Source organism: Haliotis asinina, chromosome 13 (genome assembly GCF_037392515.1).
Source record: "Haliotis asinina isolate JCU_RB_2024 chromosome 13, JCU_Hal_asi_v2, whole genome shotgun sequence".
Classification (NCBI taxonomy): Eukaryota; Metazoa; Mollusca; class Gastropoda; order Lepetellida; family Haliotidae; genus Haliotis; species Haliotis asinina.
In genome coordinates this window covers 7,227,744-7,248,859 of record NC_090292.1, presented here as the reverse complement: position 1 = coordinate 7,248,859, position 21,116 = coordinate 7,227,744, and the positions used below count along the sequence as shown (strand labels likewise).

Genomic DNA, 21,116 nt, shown 5'->3' with positions numbered 1-21,116 from the left:
GGTTTCACCCCGAATTTCTAGAAGAAGAGTTTCCCAAAGGAGGCTGTCATTAACTGTATAATCATCTTGGTTGTTTGTATCTGGTCGTCTATATTGTTCAACCGTTTGGTTGATTTTTGATTCTCTTTTCATGACATATTCTTTATCTCTTAAGAGACTGTTATTGAATTTAAGAAAACCCTTGTTTTACATGGATTAGATCTTTTAGGTCAAGCGTTTCCACAATCTTTAATACTGTCTTTTTAGCCCTCCGGGTTATTAATGTGTTTGTAATTATATGTATCCATTTGTTGGTCTTGCACCAGATTCCAGTCACCATTTAGGATTGTGTAAGGGTTATCAAATTCCAAAATGATATATTTTTGGGGGGAAAAAATCAGGGTTGTCCCCATTTGGTCCATAGAGTGTCAACAGAGCAACTTTTCCCCCTTTAATAAGTACATCTAGACCCAGGAAATTTCCACTATCTTCAGATCTGGAATATTTATGTCTACATCAATGGTGTTAGTAAACATGATAGCAACACTCCGAGCATTACTTTTAAAAGAGCTGAAAAAACATTTGTTGGAGCCCCATTCTTGACTTATTTTCTGATCAATATCTTTTCTAAAGTGCGTATCCTGTAGACAGGATAAGGAATATTGGTGTGACACCATACTTGCCTTTGATGACTGTTCACAGAAATTGAAACCTGAGACCTATTTAGTATAACATGTACATTACAGTTGATAAATAGGTAATATTCTGTTCCAAACGGTGTGAGGGAGGTGTTTCTGTCTCACGTTCTTACCAAAATCAATAAAAGCTGGTTATTTTAACATTGAAGTGGAAGTGTATATTCCCAATCCGCTTCGATGTTTCAAATGTCAACAGTTTGGACATGGAGCTAAGTCATGTCACAGCTCCCCAGTTTGCTCCCGTTGTAGTGGGAAACATGAAAATGTCAACTGCGCAAATGAAATAAAATGTGCGAACTGCAATGGTAACCATTTGCATTTTCCAAATCATGTCCAGCATATGAAAGACAAGCACAAATTTTGAAATTGAAACACACCAACAATATATCCTTCAATGAAGCAAAGAAACTTTTACCAGTTACAAGTCACATGTCGTCTGCAAAAACGTACGCAGTAGCTGTTTCTACTCCTTGTACAAAGGTTGATCAGGGCTGTCAAACTGCGATCACCTGGGTCTCAGATGACCAAACTGTTTTGTACAGTGTTTCTGGTGCCAGAAATGGTGCTGCCACTCAGACAGAGACTGAAGCTGACCATATGCTTCCAGCCATGTCTCCCACACCATTAACCACCACTACATCGCCAGCACCTGAAGTTCTTTCAGACCCCGAAGTACAGTCAGCATCGGTAAACAAACCTAAACGTCTTACGAACAAACAACAGAAATAACTCAAAAAGAAAGAAACTAGGGCACTTAAGCACATAGAAGTGTCTCTTCCTTTAACTGTTCCTGTAGAGGTTCACAACACTTTTGAACCTCTGGACATGGAGGTCACGCCATCCACAGGGGCTTGTATCGCTTTGAAACGGCGTTCGAAAGACATATAGATGTATAGACCCTACCCTAGTACTATATAAAAGGAAAGGGATGTAACGAGGAAACCACCCCCTCCTCGATCAAAGTTACATGTTACCGCGTAAAATATTTTTAAGGCCCCATCGAGGCCAACGGATCGAAGCCAGATGATTTCCCTACAAAATGAGCCATAAATGGCCACAATCGGATCATTATTTATAAAGTTATACGCCACGAATCGTCGAAAACAGCTACCTCCGCAATTTCACGCCAAAATCATGGATCACCGAGTACGGCGAAAACTCACCTTTTAAATTCGTTTATTAATTCCAGCCACGTTGACAGCACCAGCGCCGGGCTGGATTCGATAGGCTGCGGCATTCCGCGGGTCGGAAAACTTATTGCAACATCTACATGTCATTTTCTCGACAGTAAGCTGGTATTTTCACCAAAATCGCCGGCAATTCTTCTCACTTGCCGGCCATAAGTGACCTTGACATTCAAGTGACCTCAGCAGATCCGCACAAACACACTCGGGCCATCCGATTGGTGGACAAGGGAGATAACTCATCGAGATAAACAAATCGCACATGGCCGATGACCGGTCAAGATGACACTCAGCGAAAAGCAACAAGAGGCTTTGAGAATCGCTAAATCGGGCCATAATTTAGCCATTCTTGGTCAGGCTGGTGTAGGGAAGAGCTTCGCTGTGAAGAAAATACAATCATCGTTGGAAAGAGATGGAATGATTGTAGCTGTCACTTGCACGACAGGCATAGCTTGCGCTGCCTATGAGGTAAGTACTCGAACAGTCGTAGTTTCACTTAGGTTATATGAGACTTTGAGACTTTTTAATTTAATCGTATTTGTGGATGCGTGATTATTTTCCTAATTTTGTAAAGTTATCATGCCATTGATGACTGTCAATAACTATGCAATACCTCGCCGGCCACTAAACAATCTCATGACGAATCAACCCCAGGACGTGACAGGGGATGAAAACACTGAAGTTCATCTATAGTCTTACCATCACAGAAGCATGTTTCTGTGAAAAGTGAACTAACATCTACAGATATTTTATTGAAGCTAGGCAGATAACCTAACACTCATGTCCTAATAAACTTTTAAGTAAAGAAGGGACATGAAGAATGTGTTGGCTTGCACCAACTTAAGTGTCTCGGGGTGACTTGAAAGTTGATAGGTAAATGATTCCTTTCCAGTTCTGATTAAAACACACTTAAATCTTCAGATGTCATTGCTGTTATGATGATGTATGATACAAAACAAAAGAAATGAAATTTAAAGATATCAATGTTTCTTGTTTGAGTTTTCCAGGAGACTTTTTGCCACTGGTGAGCTTAGACTTCATATGAGATAACTGTTCAGGTCAACATGTCATGATAGTGTTTTGGTTTGTTCATTCCAAATACAATGGTCACAATTTGTTGATGTGAATGGGTGTCTGAAGCTAACTAACTCAAGAGAGATCACATAAAGTTTGGATAAGTATACCTTGTAATCATACACTAGTTCAATATCAGGTGTTCTCTTTTGCACAGAATGCTATGACCATCCACCGCTTTTGTGGGATAAAAGATGGAAGGCATACCATGCAAGAACTTAGACAGTATCTTGATGCAGAAGACAACATTACAGCAGTCAGGATCAGACAAGTGGACACCTTGATAATTGATGAAATATCAATGTTGAGGTAAGGTCATTGCATGTGACATGTATATTTTGGACATATTTCACCATGCTTGAATATTGCTAATGTGTTTAACTTATTTATAATTGAAGAACTAAATTTTGCATTCTTGTGAAATTAAGTCTTCTTTCTCATTTTCAGTTACAAAATGCTATGTCAAGTGGAGGCAGTATGCAGAGTGGCAAGGAAAAATCAGCAGATGTTTGGTGGAATCCAGGTGATAGTCTCTGGTGACTTTTTCCAACTGCCGCCTGTACCAAATATACTTTATGGTGATGCTGGAGACTTTGCCTTTAGGTAAGAAGATATATCAGAGAAGTTTTATTAATACTGATTAACAAACCAGCATGATAATGTACTTATTAAAAGTCTAAAATCTAACTCAACATGTCATTTCATAGCTTGGCAACAATTACTAACATGAGCATCAAATCTGAGACTCAAGTAATTTGAGGAGTATTATTTGACTTGTGACATTGTATCTGATATTTATATTATGTCTTATGAAGTTGAAATTAACTTGTTAAACATGATTTCAATTTACATTCATGTTCAGTTTGACAAACATCATGTGATACACAAATATCACTGAAATGCCTGATTGGTCAAATAGAAATACAACAAAATCAATAATCATAGATGGTCAGCCATTGGCTCTGTTGCTCATCAGACTTTACATGATTAATCATTTGGGGCATGGGTGATACTGCATTATGCAATATGACCATTCCATATGTTAGTTACTCTTTGCATTGATTATTTATTAATGTTTCTCGTTTCCAGTGGCCCTCTCTGGAGTGACGCATTTCCTCACCATGTGATCCTGAATGAAGTTGTCCGCCAAACGGAACCTGAACTCATCAGTGCTGTCAGAGACACAAGTATGGGGCATTTGACACAACGCACCATAGACTTCCTAGAAAGTCTTGACAGACCTATTGCTGGCCAAGATGACATTGTGAAAATATTCCCTACTAACCAGCAAGTGGACATCCATAATCAAGGGAGAATTATGGAATTACCAGGCATGTGCGATATAGTAATAACCATGTACCCATTATATGAAATGCTTACATCATAATAGGACACATTTCTCCTCATTTCTTCACATCATAATAATGAAAGCATCATGCCTTGAGTTGATTTGTATACTCTGGAGCAAGTCATTCTACTCTACTGATGCAGAGTTGGTTTCACAGAACAGATACCAAACATCTGGTTTATTCATACATTGCAAATAATTATTATAACATGCACCAGTGTGTAAAGTCCATAACTTATCATTTTCAACAAATTGCTTACTTCAACAGTCAATGCATGAACAGCTAACATTACATGTTCAGTAAACAGAACAAGAAGGGATGTGTTTGAACAAAATCATTGTTATGATCAAACGATATAATTTGCTTAAAGCATGTATCATTTTCATTTTCAAAAGCTTTTTGTATTAACATACCAATGTAGTCGGGTTAAATCATCAGTTTTGACTAGGTTGTGTTTCTCATATCTGATATGTTATTTTTAGGAGCATTGAAGACTTTCCATAGTGATGACTGGGGAGAGAAAAAATACCTTGACAGACTTCAAGCTCCAAAATGTTTGTGGCTTAAAGATGGATGTCAAGTGATGCTTCTGCGTAACTTGACGGATGATCTTGTGAATGGCAGTATGGGCAGAGTTTGTCAGATTGGAGAAGACTTTGTAGATGTGCATTTCAAGCACAGATCAGCAAGAATAGAGAAACACACATTTGGAGGTAAAGTCCTGATAGTTTCACAATTCAAATTCACTAAAAGGTAGTGATAACACAGGTGTTTGACTGCTATGATATCAAATCACATCAGTTAGCACATGCATATCTGTATTTGTACTCAATGAATTGCAAAGCTTACATCATTCTGTTTCAGATAGTTTTATCTTCTTGTGTCGGAGTGGTCCATTTGTTCCAAAGGTAAATGGTTCAGCAGCAGTTCTCTGACCATGACAGTTACTTTTCTTTGACACAAGAGGTTGTCCAAGAATAATACTGTTATTGGTTTTCTGGTATGTGAAATAGTTTGGATTGGTGGTGTTCCCATTGTGAAGTCCTCTTTGCTGAGAAAAATAGTTTTCAATAGGGTCACTATTGACACATGATGGTTTTACCCCACATCCAGTATTGTGTGAAAGATAATCTTTGACCATGCTATCAAATCCTTTGATACAGGCAGTGAGGTCTTCCCTGCACTGTACGGACATCAGTTGTTTGTTTTTCTCAGATGGGATGCCTGTTGCATTCTTTTCCCAGTACCTGAACCACCGCAACACCTGCTGATTGTCAGTCAGTCTCTTGTCACCAATGTGAGTAATGGGCCTTGTGTCCCTGAAGTTAGCAATGAATAAACTTGTCTGCTTCAATAGCTCGATGACTCCATTCAGTTTTTCCCCATCTGACCCCAAGGCTACTCTGTAGTGTAAGAACAGTTCCAACATGTTCTTATCAAGAACATCTTCAGCTAGATGGTTTCTCATCTTCTGAGCTGTGTCAGGGTTCATATGGTCCTCTGTCAGTCTCCGATGGAACTGAATTGGGTTACACTTGTCCCATCTGTAGGCTTCCTGCCAGAAAGACCAGAAAATCTCATATCCTGAAGGTAACACAAGTGTCCGGATCTTGCTGTGTTTTTGGCTTTTCATTATGTTATTCCGGATTTTCTTGACACAGTGCGAAAAGTCCATGATGAAGTGGAGAGTTTGGTTCATGTTGCTTTCAGATGGAGTGGAGAACACTGAATGTTCGAGGTCCACATTCATTCTCATGAAGGACCTATTTGCCCCAGCTCCATCCATACAAACATACAGCACTTCGAAATCCCACATGGCTAGTTCATGAACAGCTCTGTGAAACATACAGTGAATTTCAGGTCCATTGGCTGCAGTGACAGGGAAGTGGGCAAATGGAAAACGAAAACCACTGATGCCCAAAAACATCATCTGGAAAACATGTGTTGCTAATACCTGTGTTGTTTTTCCTGTTTGGATGGTTCTTAGATGGTTAGATTCTGAAAGTCCCTCTACAAATCCCACAAACTCTATGGAAGAACCTTTACGTACCATCTGTACATCAGGTTGAATCGACATCTCATCGATGAGTATCCCTCCTGATTTTCCTGACTGTGGTAGTTTCAAACGTTTGGCCTCATTGTACATCCAGTGAAATATATCATCTGAGAACCCAGTTGCTTGTTCTACTGAGTTCTTATACAGGACTAGTAGGGACTCTGAGGGCAAAGACAGCATGCCACTTTTCCTCAAGTCTCTGTAACTCCCCGGGCTCCGAGTCCAAATAGTTAGGCATGTCTGGAGAACTGACTTTGGCCATCTGTTATTTCTGGCATCTTTCTTTGTTGAATTTAGTATTTGACTGGATAAAACATCAATGACAGCATCAGTAGCATTGGGCATAAGCTGCCTTAAGTATTTGTTAGTTGCAGAAACACTTGCCCCATGATTCTCCTTGTTCCAGTTTTCATTCGTTTCGCGGTCATTTTTCTTGGCCTTAGGATTCAATGCAATGTTTCTGCATGTTCGACAATACTTTGTTGTTACCATGAACGTTACTACCCTTTTGCATTTGGGTGACATAATGGATTTCTGGATAAATTGTTCATGTCTATGTGTCCATTCAACAACATTCTGTTTACCTTTTTGCTTCAGTTTTCCCTTTGGAACTCCCATACATAATTGTATTTTCCGCACTATATCACACACAAGATTCACATTTTGTGAAGAGCATATGAAAGCATTGTTGATGAAATGGGAGCTTAAATCCACATAGGTACTTGAAACGTGTAATTGCCAGATTTTAGGTTGGAAAAGAATTTCCTTTTGTACAGCATTTCCATTGGCACAATAGTCAGAATCAATTGCAATTCTGACAAACCTATTGGACACATCGCTCTCACATAGTCTAAAATCTGAAGGAATGTTTTTGATAATAATGTCTGTATCAAAGTCCTTTTCTTCATCAAGTTTATGTATAGGTTGGTCTGTCAATGAAATGCCTTGATAGATTCTTTTGCTTGAACCAGTTCTAGGCCTTATACATTTCACTGTAGGAAATAATGTCTTGAGTAGTCTAGAAAATATGTTTGATGAGCATGGTTTGGTGCCTCCCTCCAAACATTCAAAGTTATAATGTTGAAACAACTTCTCTACTTGAATACTGTTCTTGCTATCAGTCTGTAACCTCTGTAGTAACCTGTTGTAAATATGTAAATATATGTTGATTATATCATGTGTGAATTATTTTATGAATTTTGAGACGGCAATATCAGATGAAAAAAAAATCACAAATGACCACAAACAACTATAAATATAATGGATTTTGAACTTTCAGTTTATGATCCAAGTTTGAAGACTGATATTGCAAAAAGATTGCAGTTTCCCCTTACACTGTGTTATGCTTTGACTGTGCATAAGTCTCAAGGAATGACTATTGACAGGTGAGAAGAATTAATCATTGAAATTAATAGACTGATTATTATCACTTGTAATAATATAAACCTGAGAAATAGCTGTTATCATTTTCTGTTTATAAATTATTACTCTTCACCACTGACAGGGGCACAGTAGGTGGTATATTGTTATACTCTTACTTAAGAAGTAGTGAGGGAGTTTAGCATTCCCTGGTTTGCATTGCCTATCAGTTTCTGTCAGAAAGTTTAAGTATAATATCGGTACCTTCACTGGATAAGTTGGTTGTGCCCTTTGAATAATGTTTCTTGTTAGACTAAATGTGCATAAACACTAGTGTTACTTTGATGTGGGAAGACTGTAAGGATATTAAATACAAGTGATGGATCTATAATGTTTTTGTGTCCTTTATATGCTTTGTCAAAAAGGGTTTTAAAGGTCGGAGGGTTCATGTGGATATTTGACAAACCAGAATACAAATGTTTTCCTTGCCTGTTTACAGGTTGCAGATTGATTGTGAAGGGATCTTTCGAGCGGGACAGTTTGGTGTTGCCATTGGTCGAGCAAAGTCCATCGAGGGGCTTCGAGTTATTAATTTTGACCAGCGTGTTGTCATCCCCCAAGAGGAAATACTATTCGAATTCTATGAGAGGGACACACATCCACTTCTTGATGACAAAGAATGTTGTCAACATGAAAGGTAAATAGTCATTCATTACCTACTATGTGATAGATAAATGAGATGATTGTGATTACAATATCCTAATGAGGACTGATTTCAGTTAATGATCCATGTGAAATTGTTTAATGTATCAAACAAGCAAAGGTGAGTTGGATACTTAATCCATTGTGACTTAAATAAAAATGGATTTCACATGAGTGAGTTATCCTGTTTCTTACTTGCCAAAAATATCCCAAATCCATGACAAAGCGATGACATGCTAGGCCAAAAACCATCGTGATGATGGTACTTGCATTGTGACATCACATCTGTACACAGTTTTGAGTGAGTCCAGTTTTACGCCACAGTCAGCAATATTCCAGCAATGTGGTAGTGGTCTGTAAATAATCGAGTCTGGGTCAGACAATCCAGTGATCAATGGCATCAGCATCGATCTGCACGGTTGGGAACTGATGACATTTGTCTGCCAGGTCAGCGAGTTTGATCACCGTATGCCATTAGTCTCCTCTTACCATAAGCAGTCACCATTTCTGGCAAGCATGGGCCTATTCTATCGACATTTTGACATCATGTTTGCAGCGGTATTACTCTTGAGTAATATTGCAGTACAAGTATCCTCATACAAATGTTACATTGTTTTATCTTCCTCTGACTTTAACACTTGTTTTGTTTGATTTCAGCACCAGTGAGGCAGATGAAATGTCTCCGATTGCTGATGGGCTGACAACTGCATTTGACCCATCTGATGATATAGATCTCAGTGAGGCCTACGATGAGATTGTTGACGCGGATGAAGATGACATGGATGATGAAAATCAAGAGAGTTATGGAGTGGAGGAATCCATGTTGGTCCTGCAAGCCGCAAAACCTCTTTACACATTAACTGATTTGCAGAAGGATGTGTGCTCTAAAATTGAAGAAGCCACAATCAAGAGAGATGTCGTGGACAGGTTTTGTGCCAAAACAAACCATGCCATTTCCAAAATGTATGCACAAACAGTTGGTATAACATCAAAAACAGAGAATATAGCCAAGTTTTACAAACTGGGCAAGGATTACCTTGCATCATCAACATACAGAACATCTGTAGCTAACATTTTTAATACAACAGGAACAGCAGAATATCATATATGCTACAAGATGTTTCTGACAATCAGAGACAAATTTCTTGCAAAGAAAACGGAAGCGACCATGAATTTGGCAGAAGAGGATATAAATCCAAGAACTGCTCCAGAAATGAATGAAGCGACAAGAGCAAAGGTTAGGTATGTGGGAGGGTATTGTTTTCAGAGGCTCCTCACATCATGCTCCAAGAAAATTAAGAACAATTGCTTCAAAACAAGAAAAGGTTCATTTGATGTTGTGACATCTGAATACAGAAAGAAAAGAACCATTGGGAGGGCTGTCAGGAAGCAGCAACACATCATCCAGGAGACTAAGGATGCAGCAAGCCTGGGAGAAATTAGACGAAAGCAAAACATCAGGGAAGGCCTTCTACATGTGTCTGACTCAGCATATGAGTTTACAATTGAACTCTGCAAAAAATGCATCACACTTCAGACAGAGTTTAATTTACATCGTTATGGTAAACACCTCCATGTCTTTGTGGCAACGTCTTTGAAAAAAGATATGGCTCTTTTCACCAACTGGATACAGATTTTTTTGTTACCCCAGTCAACAGAGAGTTCATCTGCTTGGGCTATCAAGGACTGTATTGATGGAGCAGTCAATTTTGTTGTTGACGTTACACATAGTTTTGATGAATTTGTGGAAATTTTCACAAGAATAATGACGAGACAACACTTGCGAGATATCCTGGAACACTGGGACATAACGAAAAAAGAGGCTCACCGAAAAGACATCAAGATGACAAAGACATATCATACCCAGGCTCTCTCCATGAAGCAAATTAAAATGTTTTCTCCTGAGCAATCAAGGGTTTTATTGCAAGCTAATGTTCAACATGATTCAGATGCATTAAAATCTTTTACCATGAAGGAACTTCGTGAGATTGGTTCAGTATTGGGAGTATCAATGCCATGCAAGATTAGAAAGGATGATTTTATTCAGACTTTGAAGAATGAACTCTCCCACTCAGATGCTGAAGCTGAATCAAGACAACCAGATGACAAACCTTGTGCTCAAGGGAGTGGAAAAACAGGGGTTAAACGCAAGTCTGTGAAGGGAAAAGGAAAAGGGAAGATGAAGAAGTCACATCTCCCTGTTGAATATCCCTGTGGGATTTGTAGTGAGGACTGTTACATGGACTCAGTTGCATGTGATCTTTGTGACAGATGGTTCCATGGAAACTGCCTGAAGATAGATAATTTGGATTCCCTGCCTGAAGAGTGGTTTTGTCCAAGTTGCACTGAATAGACTTCCATTATTTTTATATAGTGAGGAATGTAAACAACAATAGATGCATTTCTTAATCTAAACTAGTGAGAATGTTCCGGTTAAACTGTTTTCATGAAAAGGAGCAATAGAAGTGTAAGCTCATTTAGTGGCTGACTTGTAATAATTTTGTCATTCTGTAAACTGTCCACATTTGTTGTCTTCTCAAGCATTATTTGGTTTACAAATTTTGTGTACAGGTACCCTTACCAATAAAATTTAATATTTCAGCTTTTGTGACTCTTATCCAATGAAAAAGGAGAATTTTAGTGTAAAAGTACATTGACCAATGGAGATTACAAATGGTAGATTTGGTCACCATCTCACCCCAAGCAAAGGAACTAAATCTTCTGGAAAACTGGACACTTATGTATCATATCCTTGATCACTGTAAGGATAATATGTAATAGGTGCCTCAGGGTTATTTCTGTCTGAAAACATTTTAAAATGCTTATGACAGAAATGTGCACCAGTGTGCACCAAATGTGCTTATGTGAATAAGCATGTGAACCAGATGACCAGAGCCTATGATTTCCATGGCAACAGGTTAAAATTTGTGCACATTAAGGCAAGGGACCCTATCCGATATGAGTCTGTAATGTTGAATATTTTCTCTGTATGTTGTACACATTCGGATATCAAAGCGTGTTGACTTCTTTACGTGCTCAGATCTGTAAATATAGTTGTGTTTTGGTTGTCTTCACCATGCCCTAGGTTGAAGGTAAAATTGGAACTTGTACTTATACATGTAAATACATGTAAATGTATAAATGTGCCTTATGGCATTTAGATATTTTTCAAAGAAATGTATTTATATTTGTTTCCATGGAAACAAAGTTAACATAAATCTAAGAATAACTACTTATCTTAGTCAACGTTTGCACACCAGAACTCAAAAACCGATCAATAAATCAATAAATTTTCATAGTATATGCATCAAGTAATCATTCAATAATATGCTATTTTGGGATTTATCTAAATTTAAATTTGCAGGGTCACTGGTTGGACATGGACCTAAAATACTATTCAATATATTTACATGGAAATTTATGCATGCATCAAACTACAATTGTTTTGAGAAAGTTTATTTTCATTGTTCCATGGAAAGTGCATGAGGGTATGGTGTAGATATTTGCCATGAAACTTTTAATATCAAGGAATTCTAAATTGGATAACTTTTCCATTGAGGGATAAATAGCTGGATCTGTCTGTTTGTGAGGATTTTATTTCCAGAGCATTACATAGAAATAGTTATTTTATGTAACTGTTAATTGCATATGATTTCAGCAGGTTTCTTTTGCAATTTTCACTTGTGTGATACAGTGTCAGTTTATAGAGTCAATGTTGGCTTATTTGTGTTACAGTTCTGTTGTGGCTCCTGTTATTATGAAATATGTATATGCACATCGTTCTTCTTCATGTTGGATACACAGACAATACTTTCTGAAAGAGATTATTACATGGCATTGATTACCCACATTAGAAGTGCTGTGCAATTTTTTGGTCATTATTCTTCAATGAATAAAGTTGATGTTTCAGACACATCTTCTACTTAAACAATAAAACTTTCTTTAATTGAAATACCTTTGTGTTTCTTTTTGTATTTTTTTTACACTAATTTGTGAAAAGACCCGTGTATTGAAGTATACTGTAATTTGTCATTTGTGAACCAGTTAGCTCCTACTTACACTTGACAAATGTTTTCAAGGAACTTGTCCACGAATCATCAGCAAACGCATTTCAGAAGTTGTAAAGTGAATAAAACTGGCCTTGAAAGTTTCAAACAGTAAACTAATGTTAAATACATATGTATATGTTTCAATCAATGACAATTTTCGTTTTAGACATGTGATAAAAAAGATTATTTGTAAATCACTTCTTTTGATGCAAATTTATTTGTTTATAATTAACTTTAAGTTTGACATTCCATATGTATAACTTTTCTAGAAACGACATGTGAATAGTTGGTCTGCAACATAAAATATATAAAAATGCTTCTGATATTGATTTATGAATGGAAAATTATGTTTATAAACATTTCACCTAAAAAAAATATTCTTACCAATTTACTGTTCCGTACATTATTCAAACTTTAAGAAATATTGCCAAGTTCATATTTCGCGCTCATATGCAAACAGAAAAGAAAAGCCACTGTATATTTTATTTTCCACCAATCGGATGGCCCGAGTGTGTTTGTGCGGATCTGCTGAGGTCACTTGAATGTCAAGGTCACTTATGGCCGGCAAGTGAGAAGAATTGCCGGCGATTTTGGTGAAAATACCAGCTTACTGTCGAGAAAATGACATGTAGATGTTGCAATAAGTTTTCCGACCCGCGGAATGCCGCAGCCTATCGAATCCAGCCCGGCGCTGGTGCTGTCAACGTGGCTGGAATTAATAAACGAATTTAAAAGGTGAGTTTTCGCCGTACTCGGTGATCCATGATTTTGGCGTGAAATTGCGGAGGTAGCTGTTTTCGACGATTCGTGGCGTATAACTTTATAAATAATGATCCGATTGTGGCCATTTATGGCTCATTTTGTAGGGAAATCATCTGGCTTCGATCCGTTGGCCTCGATGGGGCCTTAAAAATATTTTACGCGGTAACATGTAACTTTGATCGAGGAGGGGGTGGTTTCCTCGTTACATCCCTTTCCTTTTATATAGTACTAGGGTAGGGTCTATACATCTATATGTCTTTCGAACGCCGTTTCAAAGCGATACAAGCCCCTGTGACGCCATCGCTATCAGATCAGCGAAGACCTTCTCCACGTGCTCGATCTCCAATTGAACCACCATGACTTCTTCCACTACTTTATTTCAATGGAATTGTAGAGGACTTCGTAATAATTTTAATGATCTTCAGCTATTAATACAAGATCTAAAACCATCAGCCTTTTGCTTACAGGAAACTTTCCTTAAAGCTACAGATAATTTTGACTTGAGATCATATACTTCTTACCATCACTTTTCCCCTCCAGGTTATAAAGCTACTGGAGGATCTTCTGTTATGGTGAGGCAGGGTGTTATTCACAGTCCTGTTCCTCTTAAGACCCCTCTCCAGGCTGTCGCTCTACGCGTAACCCTGAATATTGTGTTTACTCTTTGTTCTTTTTATATTCCACCTTCGTTTTGTCTCCAACAGGTTGACCTTCAAGCATTATATGACCAGCTACCGAAGCCCTGTGTCATCCTGGGAGATTTAAATGGTCATAACCCTCTTTGGGGTAGTACTAACATCAATACAAACGGTAAAATCTTAGAGGAGTTTTTCTCAAACAATGATTTATGTATTTTTAATGATGGTTCTTACACTTATCTTCATCCTGGAACTGGCAGTTACTCTTGTCTGGACTTGTCAATAGTGGATTCCAATTTACTGGGTGAATTCGAGTGGTCGGTTCACGATGACCTGTGCGGAAGTGACCATTTTCCTACTGTTCTCACAGCTGTGTGTCCATCTGATGTTCCTCCATCATCCAGATGGAATTTCACTAAGGCTGACTGGAATTTGTATGCAACTCTTTGTACTAAGAAACTAACACCTGATGCTTTTACAGATGTTGCCGATCCTATAGAATCTTTCTCTGCTGAACTTCTCAAAATAGCTGAAGATTGTATTCCAAAGTCCTCTTCAAATTCTCACATACGTAAACCATGGTTTACAACTGATTGCAAACAAGCTAGGAAAGCACGGAAGAAGGCTGAACATTATTTCCGTCGCCATCCCATGGTCCATAATTTAAATAAATATAAAATACTAAATGCTAAAGCCCGGCGTATTTTTAAACAAAATAAACGCCAGTCTTGGCAAAATTATGTGTCAAGGATAACTTCACGAACGCCAATGTCAAAGGTTTGGAACATGATCCAGAAAATCAAAGGTAAGGGGACCAAATCAAGCATCCACCATCTACAATCTGGAGATCAGTTGTTAACTGATCGATCCGATATCCCAAATAAACTGGGTGAAACGCTTGCCAAACATTCTTCCTCGTCTAATTATGTTCCCAAATTTCAAAAATACCAAGACCAACAGGAGAAGAAACCCATCAATTTTCATTCGGACAACGGGGAAGATTATAACGAACTCTTGAACAAGCTAATAATACCGCTACAGGAGCTGATGGTATACATTATCAACTCCTGAAACACTTACCAGGATCATGTTTAGAGACTCTGTTGAATATCTTTGATGAAATTTGGACGTCAGGTAAATTTCCTTCATCCTGGCGTGATGCCATAGTTGTTCCCATACCTAAACCTGGACGTGATCATACTGATCCATCTAATTATAGACCTATTTCACTGACTAGCTGCGTTTGCAAAACCATGGAACGCATGGTCAATAACAGATTGATATGGTACTTAGAATCAAACAACTTAATCACAGATATTCAATGTGGTTTTCGCAAAAATCGAAGTACCATTGACCATTTGGTTCGATTGGAATCATTCGTTAAGAATGCCGTTGTATCCAAACAGCATGCAGTGTCAATCTTTTTCGATTTAGAAAAGGCTTATGACACTACATGGAAGCACGGTATTTTAAAAGATATTCATGACTTTGGATTGCGAGGTCGTCTGCCTCAATTTATATCCGAATTTTTAGCTGACAGGCAATTTCAAGTCCGCGTGGGTTCTACCTTGTCTGATTATTATGCTCAAGATCAGGGTGTCCCACAAGGCAGTAGTTTGTCTGTAACTTTATTTAGCATTAAAATCAACAGTTTAGCAAAGGTTTTAAATGATTCAATTGATGGATCACTTTTCGTGGATGATTTTAATATTTCTTGTCGTGGCAAAAACATGCACACAATTGAAAGACAACTCCAGCTTTGTTTAAATAAGATTGATAAATGGTGTATGGAAAATGGATTTAAATTTTCAAAATCCAAAACTAATTGCATCCACTTTTGCCGAAAGTATAAACCTCATAAAGACCCCGAACTATATCTAGATAACACACCTATTACAGTTGTTAAAGAAGCAAAATTCTTGGGCATAATTTTTGATGAACATTTAACATTTCGACCACACATTAAATATTTAAAAAATAAATGCCTGAAGGCCCTCGATTTGCTAAAGGTTGTATCTAATACAAAGTGGGGTGCAGACCAGAAAACCCTCCTCCAACTATACCGAGCTCTTATACGATCCAAACTTGATTACGGCTCCGTTGTGTATGGCGGAGCCTGCAAAAGCAACCTGAAACTTTTAGATTCTATTCATCACCACGGTCTAAGACTTTGTCTTGGATCCTTTCGAACTTCTCCCCTTGACAGTCTTTATGTTGAAGCCGATGAGCCTTCTTTGAACCATCGACGTATTAAGCTTTCTTTGCAGTATGTTACAAAACTGTTTTCTAATGAATCCAACCCTGCATACAACTGCGTTTTTAATCCTCTCTACGAGGATTTGTATGGGAAAAAAACTTCTCTTATTCCGCCTCTTGGAATACGAATTAAACCTTTCCTTTCTGCTGCTGGCATTAAGCTACAAAATATAGCTCCTTCCCGTCTTCTTTCGTCTCCTCCTTGGCAATTGGTTAGGCCAGAGGTTGACCTCACCCTGACAATGTTTAAGAAATCCGAAACAAATGAATTACAATACAAACAAGGATATAATCAGTTAAATACTAAATATGGCAATTCCAAATCCTTGTTCACAGACGGGTCCAAGGACGGTGGCGCTGTGGCCTGTGCCACTGTTATTGGTTCTACAACAATATCGTCTAGAATACCGGACAATGCCTCTATTTTCACAGCGGAAGCAAATGCCATATTAACGGCTCTTAAACATATTGAAAGACACCCTAAACATAAACAGTATATAATTTATTCAGACTCTCTTTCTTGCCTTCAGGCTATTAAAAACTTATCGTGTCAACATCCACTTTTAATAGAAATTATTGAAATATATAGTGTTCTTGCTACTGGCCAATACGACATCGTCCTCTGCTGGTTACCTAGCCACGTAGGCATTTCTGGTAACACAATGGCCGATTTTGCTGCCAAGGCAGCACTCACCAAATCTGTGACACCACTTCTTGTTCCTTACTCGGATTACAAAGCTAGCATTGGAACTTACATCCGTGATCTGATGCAGAAGAGGTGGGACACCCAAGTAGGTATCAATAAATTACATGAAATAAAACCCTACATTGGTTACACCTACTTGGGTTGTCAGTCCAGATCTGAAGAGGTCATCATGCGACGATGTCGCATTGGCCATACTAGATATACTCACAAATACTTATTAAAAGGTGAAGATCCTCCGTTCTGTATCCCTTGTCATGAGAGAGTTACGGTCAAGCATATACTGCTTGACTGTGTTGAATTCTCCATCACAAGGGAGAAATAGTTAACTGTTAAAGATCTTTTTAACAGAGTTAGTTCTCATTTAATTATTGCATTTTTAAAGGAAATTGATTTATTAGTTGAATTCTGAACAATATGCTCTGTAGATAGATGTATTTTAATGTTTGGTAGCTAGACTAGGAAGTTGAGCTGTTTGTGGGTGTACCCTCGAAGGGGGTTGAAGTATTGTAAAATTATTGTCCTCCTGAGAGGGTACGTAAGTCCCACATCGTTCAAAGCCAGTGTAAACGTACCAGGAGTTTTAAATGTAGTATTCTTGTTCTTTTAATTTTGGCTAAAATTTCCTACAATCGCCATCAGCTGAAGGGATGATGTAAATCCAACTAGGGTCCACGCAGGTAGCAAAGGTACTGTAAGTCCCCTTGGTCTCTAGTGTGGTGATCTACCTTCCGTTGTTGGCGATCTATAGCCTATTTTTATATTGTGTTATCCCCTATCGCTAAATATTTTAGAATTCATTTCTAGTTTTACTTGTATATCTGTGATATTCTAGTGATTTTACTGTCCTTTGTTGACAGGATTATATAATCAATCTTTCATTATTGTTACTCTATATATTGTTTTAGTCACGATGTGGCTGAAATATTGCCAAAGTGACTTTAAATTTTAACTCACTCACTCACTGTTTATTCAGAAGTAAACAAGTCAACTCCATTAATCAGTTCCTAACACTTTGGAACTTGATGTTAAATTTCGTCCGGTATTTTTGGTATGATGTTAGGCTGCTTTTAGCACAACAATATTCCAGCAATATCACGGCTAGAGAAAGGGTTCCACACATTGTAGCCTTGCTGGGATTCAAACATAGGTTTTCAACATGACGAGCGAATGCTGTAACCATTAGGCTACCCCACTGCCTCCATTATTATGTTGGGGTTATCAAAGATTCACAGAGCTACCGAGCAAAGTTCAACTTAACTAGACTGACATCTTTTGTCAAACATCACAATTATCTTATTTTGGGTTGTCTTTTTAGAAGTGATGGCAAAAGTTACTCTTTGCTGACTTGGGTGAGAACAAACTGCTAGTATAATCACTAAGAACATGGTATATTACTGAAATGGTTTTGTCCGGGGTTAAAATAAAAAAAGAATTCGACAGACGATGAAATTTGGAGAAAGCAGTGTTTACATTCTGTCAACATGTCAGAGTATATTTTATTCGGTACTTACAGCAATGTTTGATGTTTTCTGAGTGCATTTAACGGCAATTTCCCGCAAATTCCTAATAGCGAATGTGATTTTCAGTTTATTCCGTTTATAACATAATATTATGTTTTTGACTTACGCATGCCATTAGCTTCTTTGTCACATAAAGTATAAAAGGTCTTGCCTGAAACCCTAGTTTCACTTACTTTTTACACTTATCTGTAGATATGTAAATGAGAAGATTATCTTATACACAGTAAAAGTGAACAAGCCAGGTCACATGCCATATGGATGTTTCACCATACTGTTGCAGACAGTTGATCACTGGATCGTCTGTTTCACATTACAGACCTCCGCCATTTAACTGGAATTATTTATGAGTGCAGTGTTGATCAACCAATACATTTAAAATGAAGTTTTCCTCAAAATTGAAAAAAGGCAGCATAAAGACAACCTGTTTATGTCCCAGGTGTAAACAACACTGCACTAAAGCCTTACAAACCCATAACAATATGAATATTTACGTGTTGTATGTCAGGGATGCACTGATTGGTGCACTCACACTGGCACCTGTGGCTGTGGCTGAAGCGACCTATGGCTGTGGCTGTTTTTAGTGATCAGGTCGGGCTTGCTGTTCTTACAGCTGAAGGTAGTTTAAAACTGGTGAAAATAGGGGTCGCCATTGCAGTAGTCACTACCGCCGACAACGATCCCGTCTATGTCCAGCGAGTACACAGACACGATCACATGTGGCCTGCAGATTGAAACAATGTGTTTTGTTGCTCTTATGTGTGTTGTGTTTTAATGTATTACAAAGTAATATATATGGAACGGTAATGAATACATCTACGTTCGCCTCAGCGACATTACTAACTAATGTATTCAGATGCAGAAAGAAACCCTCATCTTCTTGCACGTACACTTATCCCCGTCCCCAAGATGTCATTTTGAAGCAAATATAACATCAAAGTACACTTGTCTACACCCCTAACCCCAGCCACCACAAAAACAGATTTTTTTTTTCAATTTTGAGGGTCAAAAACTATTTTTTGTCAGCTTAGTATCCTGTTTTCGTGATCAGCACCCTTTAGATGGAGGGAGTAGCCTGGGTACTAAATCGTACTAAAAACGCCACATATTCTTTTATTTGAGCCTTTCTCCAGGCCTGAGGATCATGAAAGTGCCTTAAGTCTGAAAATTGCTTGGCACGAAATTTATCTTAAGTTTAGTAGTCTTTGCTTAACTAAGACTGGATCATGAAACGGTCTCGGCAAAATCTTAAGTGAGGCTAAGCTTAAGTCTGTCACCATGGCAATGCACGCTCTTCTGAGAATGCTATCAGCATGTCCAGGAGTTCTTTAGTGAAAGTTGACCACCGGGCACCTGCACGCACATGTCAATCCACGTTAACTAAATATAAAAAAATTGTGTAACATTTTTCTTTTTATTTTATTCATTCAACTCAGTAGACAGTTACACAAATAAATGATGCAACAGCACAAGTACACAATAAGACAAACGTTCATATGGATAAAAGTTATAGATACTGGATATATGGCAGCAGTGGTGACCATTTTCTGTCAAATGGTAACATTTTATTATTCTTAGTAGCAACAAACTTTTCAGTTTAGAAAAAATCACCCAGTATTTTTAGAAATGTGTCCAGTGATAACTTGGTGTTTTTAATACTTGATACATGAATGTATTTTTTACCAGCAAGAAGTATATGGTTCGTTTAGTCAGTATTATTTCCGCCAATTAAGGGTGAATTTTTTGTTGTTGTTTTATTGTCAATATATTATTTCAGTTTCAATCAGAATGTTTTCACACTCCAAATATATATGTATCATGGCATTACCGTGTCAAAGAGTTGTTGCCATTTTTCACATGTAGAAGGGAAATTTTCAGTACTTACAAGCTTAACGTAGAAATATCTTCACCTCTTTGGTGCTGCAAGTAAACATATCAGTGATGTGCTGAGATAGTGATTATGAACAGTCAATGAGTTATTTCTAATAGTATCTTTCCATTTTCTTGGAATATTTGAAAGAGCCTGGTAGTAATCAAGAACTGTGTCTTTGATTTTGTAAGTTTTCTTAAGTTCATTAAATGACAAAATACCTTGATCATTACACAAGTCTCTTATAGAGTGAATACCCTTAAAATACCAATGTCTTATAATAAAATTACTATTTTGGAATTGATGGTTGAACCAAAGGGGTTCAGATAAGATTTGATCAATATCTGTAACATCGGTTTTATGTGTTCTATAAAATATTCCCATGCTGCCAACACATCTTTCCAATAGGGATTCATTATTTTCACATAATTTTCAATGTTGCTCCAAGCAGAAATATATCCTTGAATGGAAAGGTACTAGGGCTAGTGTTTTCATTTCGGAGATATTTATTTAATACTGACAGTTTTAATGAGTTCAAGAATACCTCTACATTAACCATTCTGAGTCTCCCTTCTTCATATTTTCTAATAAGTGTTGTTCGCTTTATCTTATCGCGCTTATCATTCCAGATGAATATATCATTTAATTTATCAATGAATTCCTTTGGAGGATTTGGGAGTGAAGTGAATATATGCACTAATGATGAGAGTGCTAAAGTTTTAACAACCGCTATTTTCCCAATTAATGTCAAATTTCTTTTCCTCCAATTCCCTAGAGTTCTATTAATAATTTCTAGTCTTTTTCTTGTATTAATTACCCAGAGGTTACTCAAGTTAGGATTAAGATTTATTCCTAGTACATCAAAACCCCCACTGTGCCAATCAATTTTAAGATCCTGACATAACACCATGTTACTA

The 21,116-nt window shown here is 37.7% G+C and overlaps 1 protein-coding gene across 1 annotated transcript; it reads left to right on the top strand.

Moving 5' to 3' along the window:
• The first annotated feature begins 1,556 nt into the window (after positions 1-1,556).
• Positions 1,557-12,258, top strand: LOC137260258 (uncharacterized). Its single transcript, XM_067797953.1, has 8 exons — positions 1,557-2,329; positions 3,093-3,244; positions 3,383-3,538; positions 4,025-4,266; positions 4,767-4,997; positions 7,620-7,725; positions 8,199-8,396; positions 9,059-12,258. Exons 1-8 carry the CDS (start codon positions 2,144-2,146, stop codon positions 10,752-10,754), a joined length of 2,967 nt encoding a protein of 988 aa, XP_067654054.1. The 5' UTR covers positions 1,557-2,143; the 3' UTR covers positions 10,755-12,258.
• Positions 12,259-21,116: the final 8,858 nt, after the last annotated feature.

Bases quoted from the DNA above. Each gene is read 5' to 3' on its own strand.
- LOC137260258 (XM_067797953.1), top strand. From the start codon at position 2,144: ATGACACTCAGCGAAAAGCAACAAGAGGCTTTGAGAATCGCTAAATCG. The intron at 3,245-3,382 runs GTAAGGTCATTG...TCTCATTTTCAG, and splicing joins GATGAAATATCAATGTTGAG to TTACAAAATGCTATGTCAAG. The intron at 4,267-4,766 runs GCATGTGCGATA...TGTTATTTTTAG, and splicing joins GAGAATTATGGAATTACCAG to GAGCATTGAAGACTTTCCAT.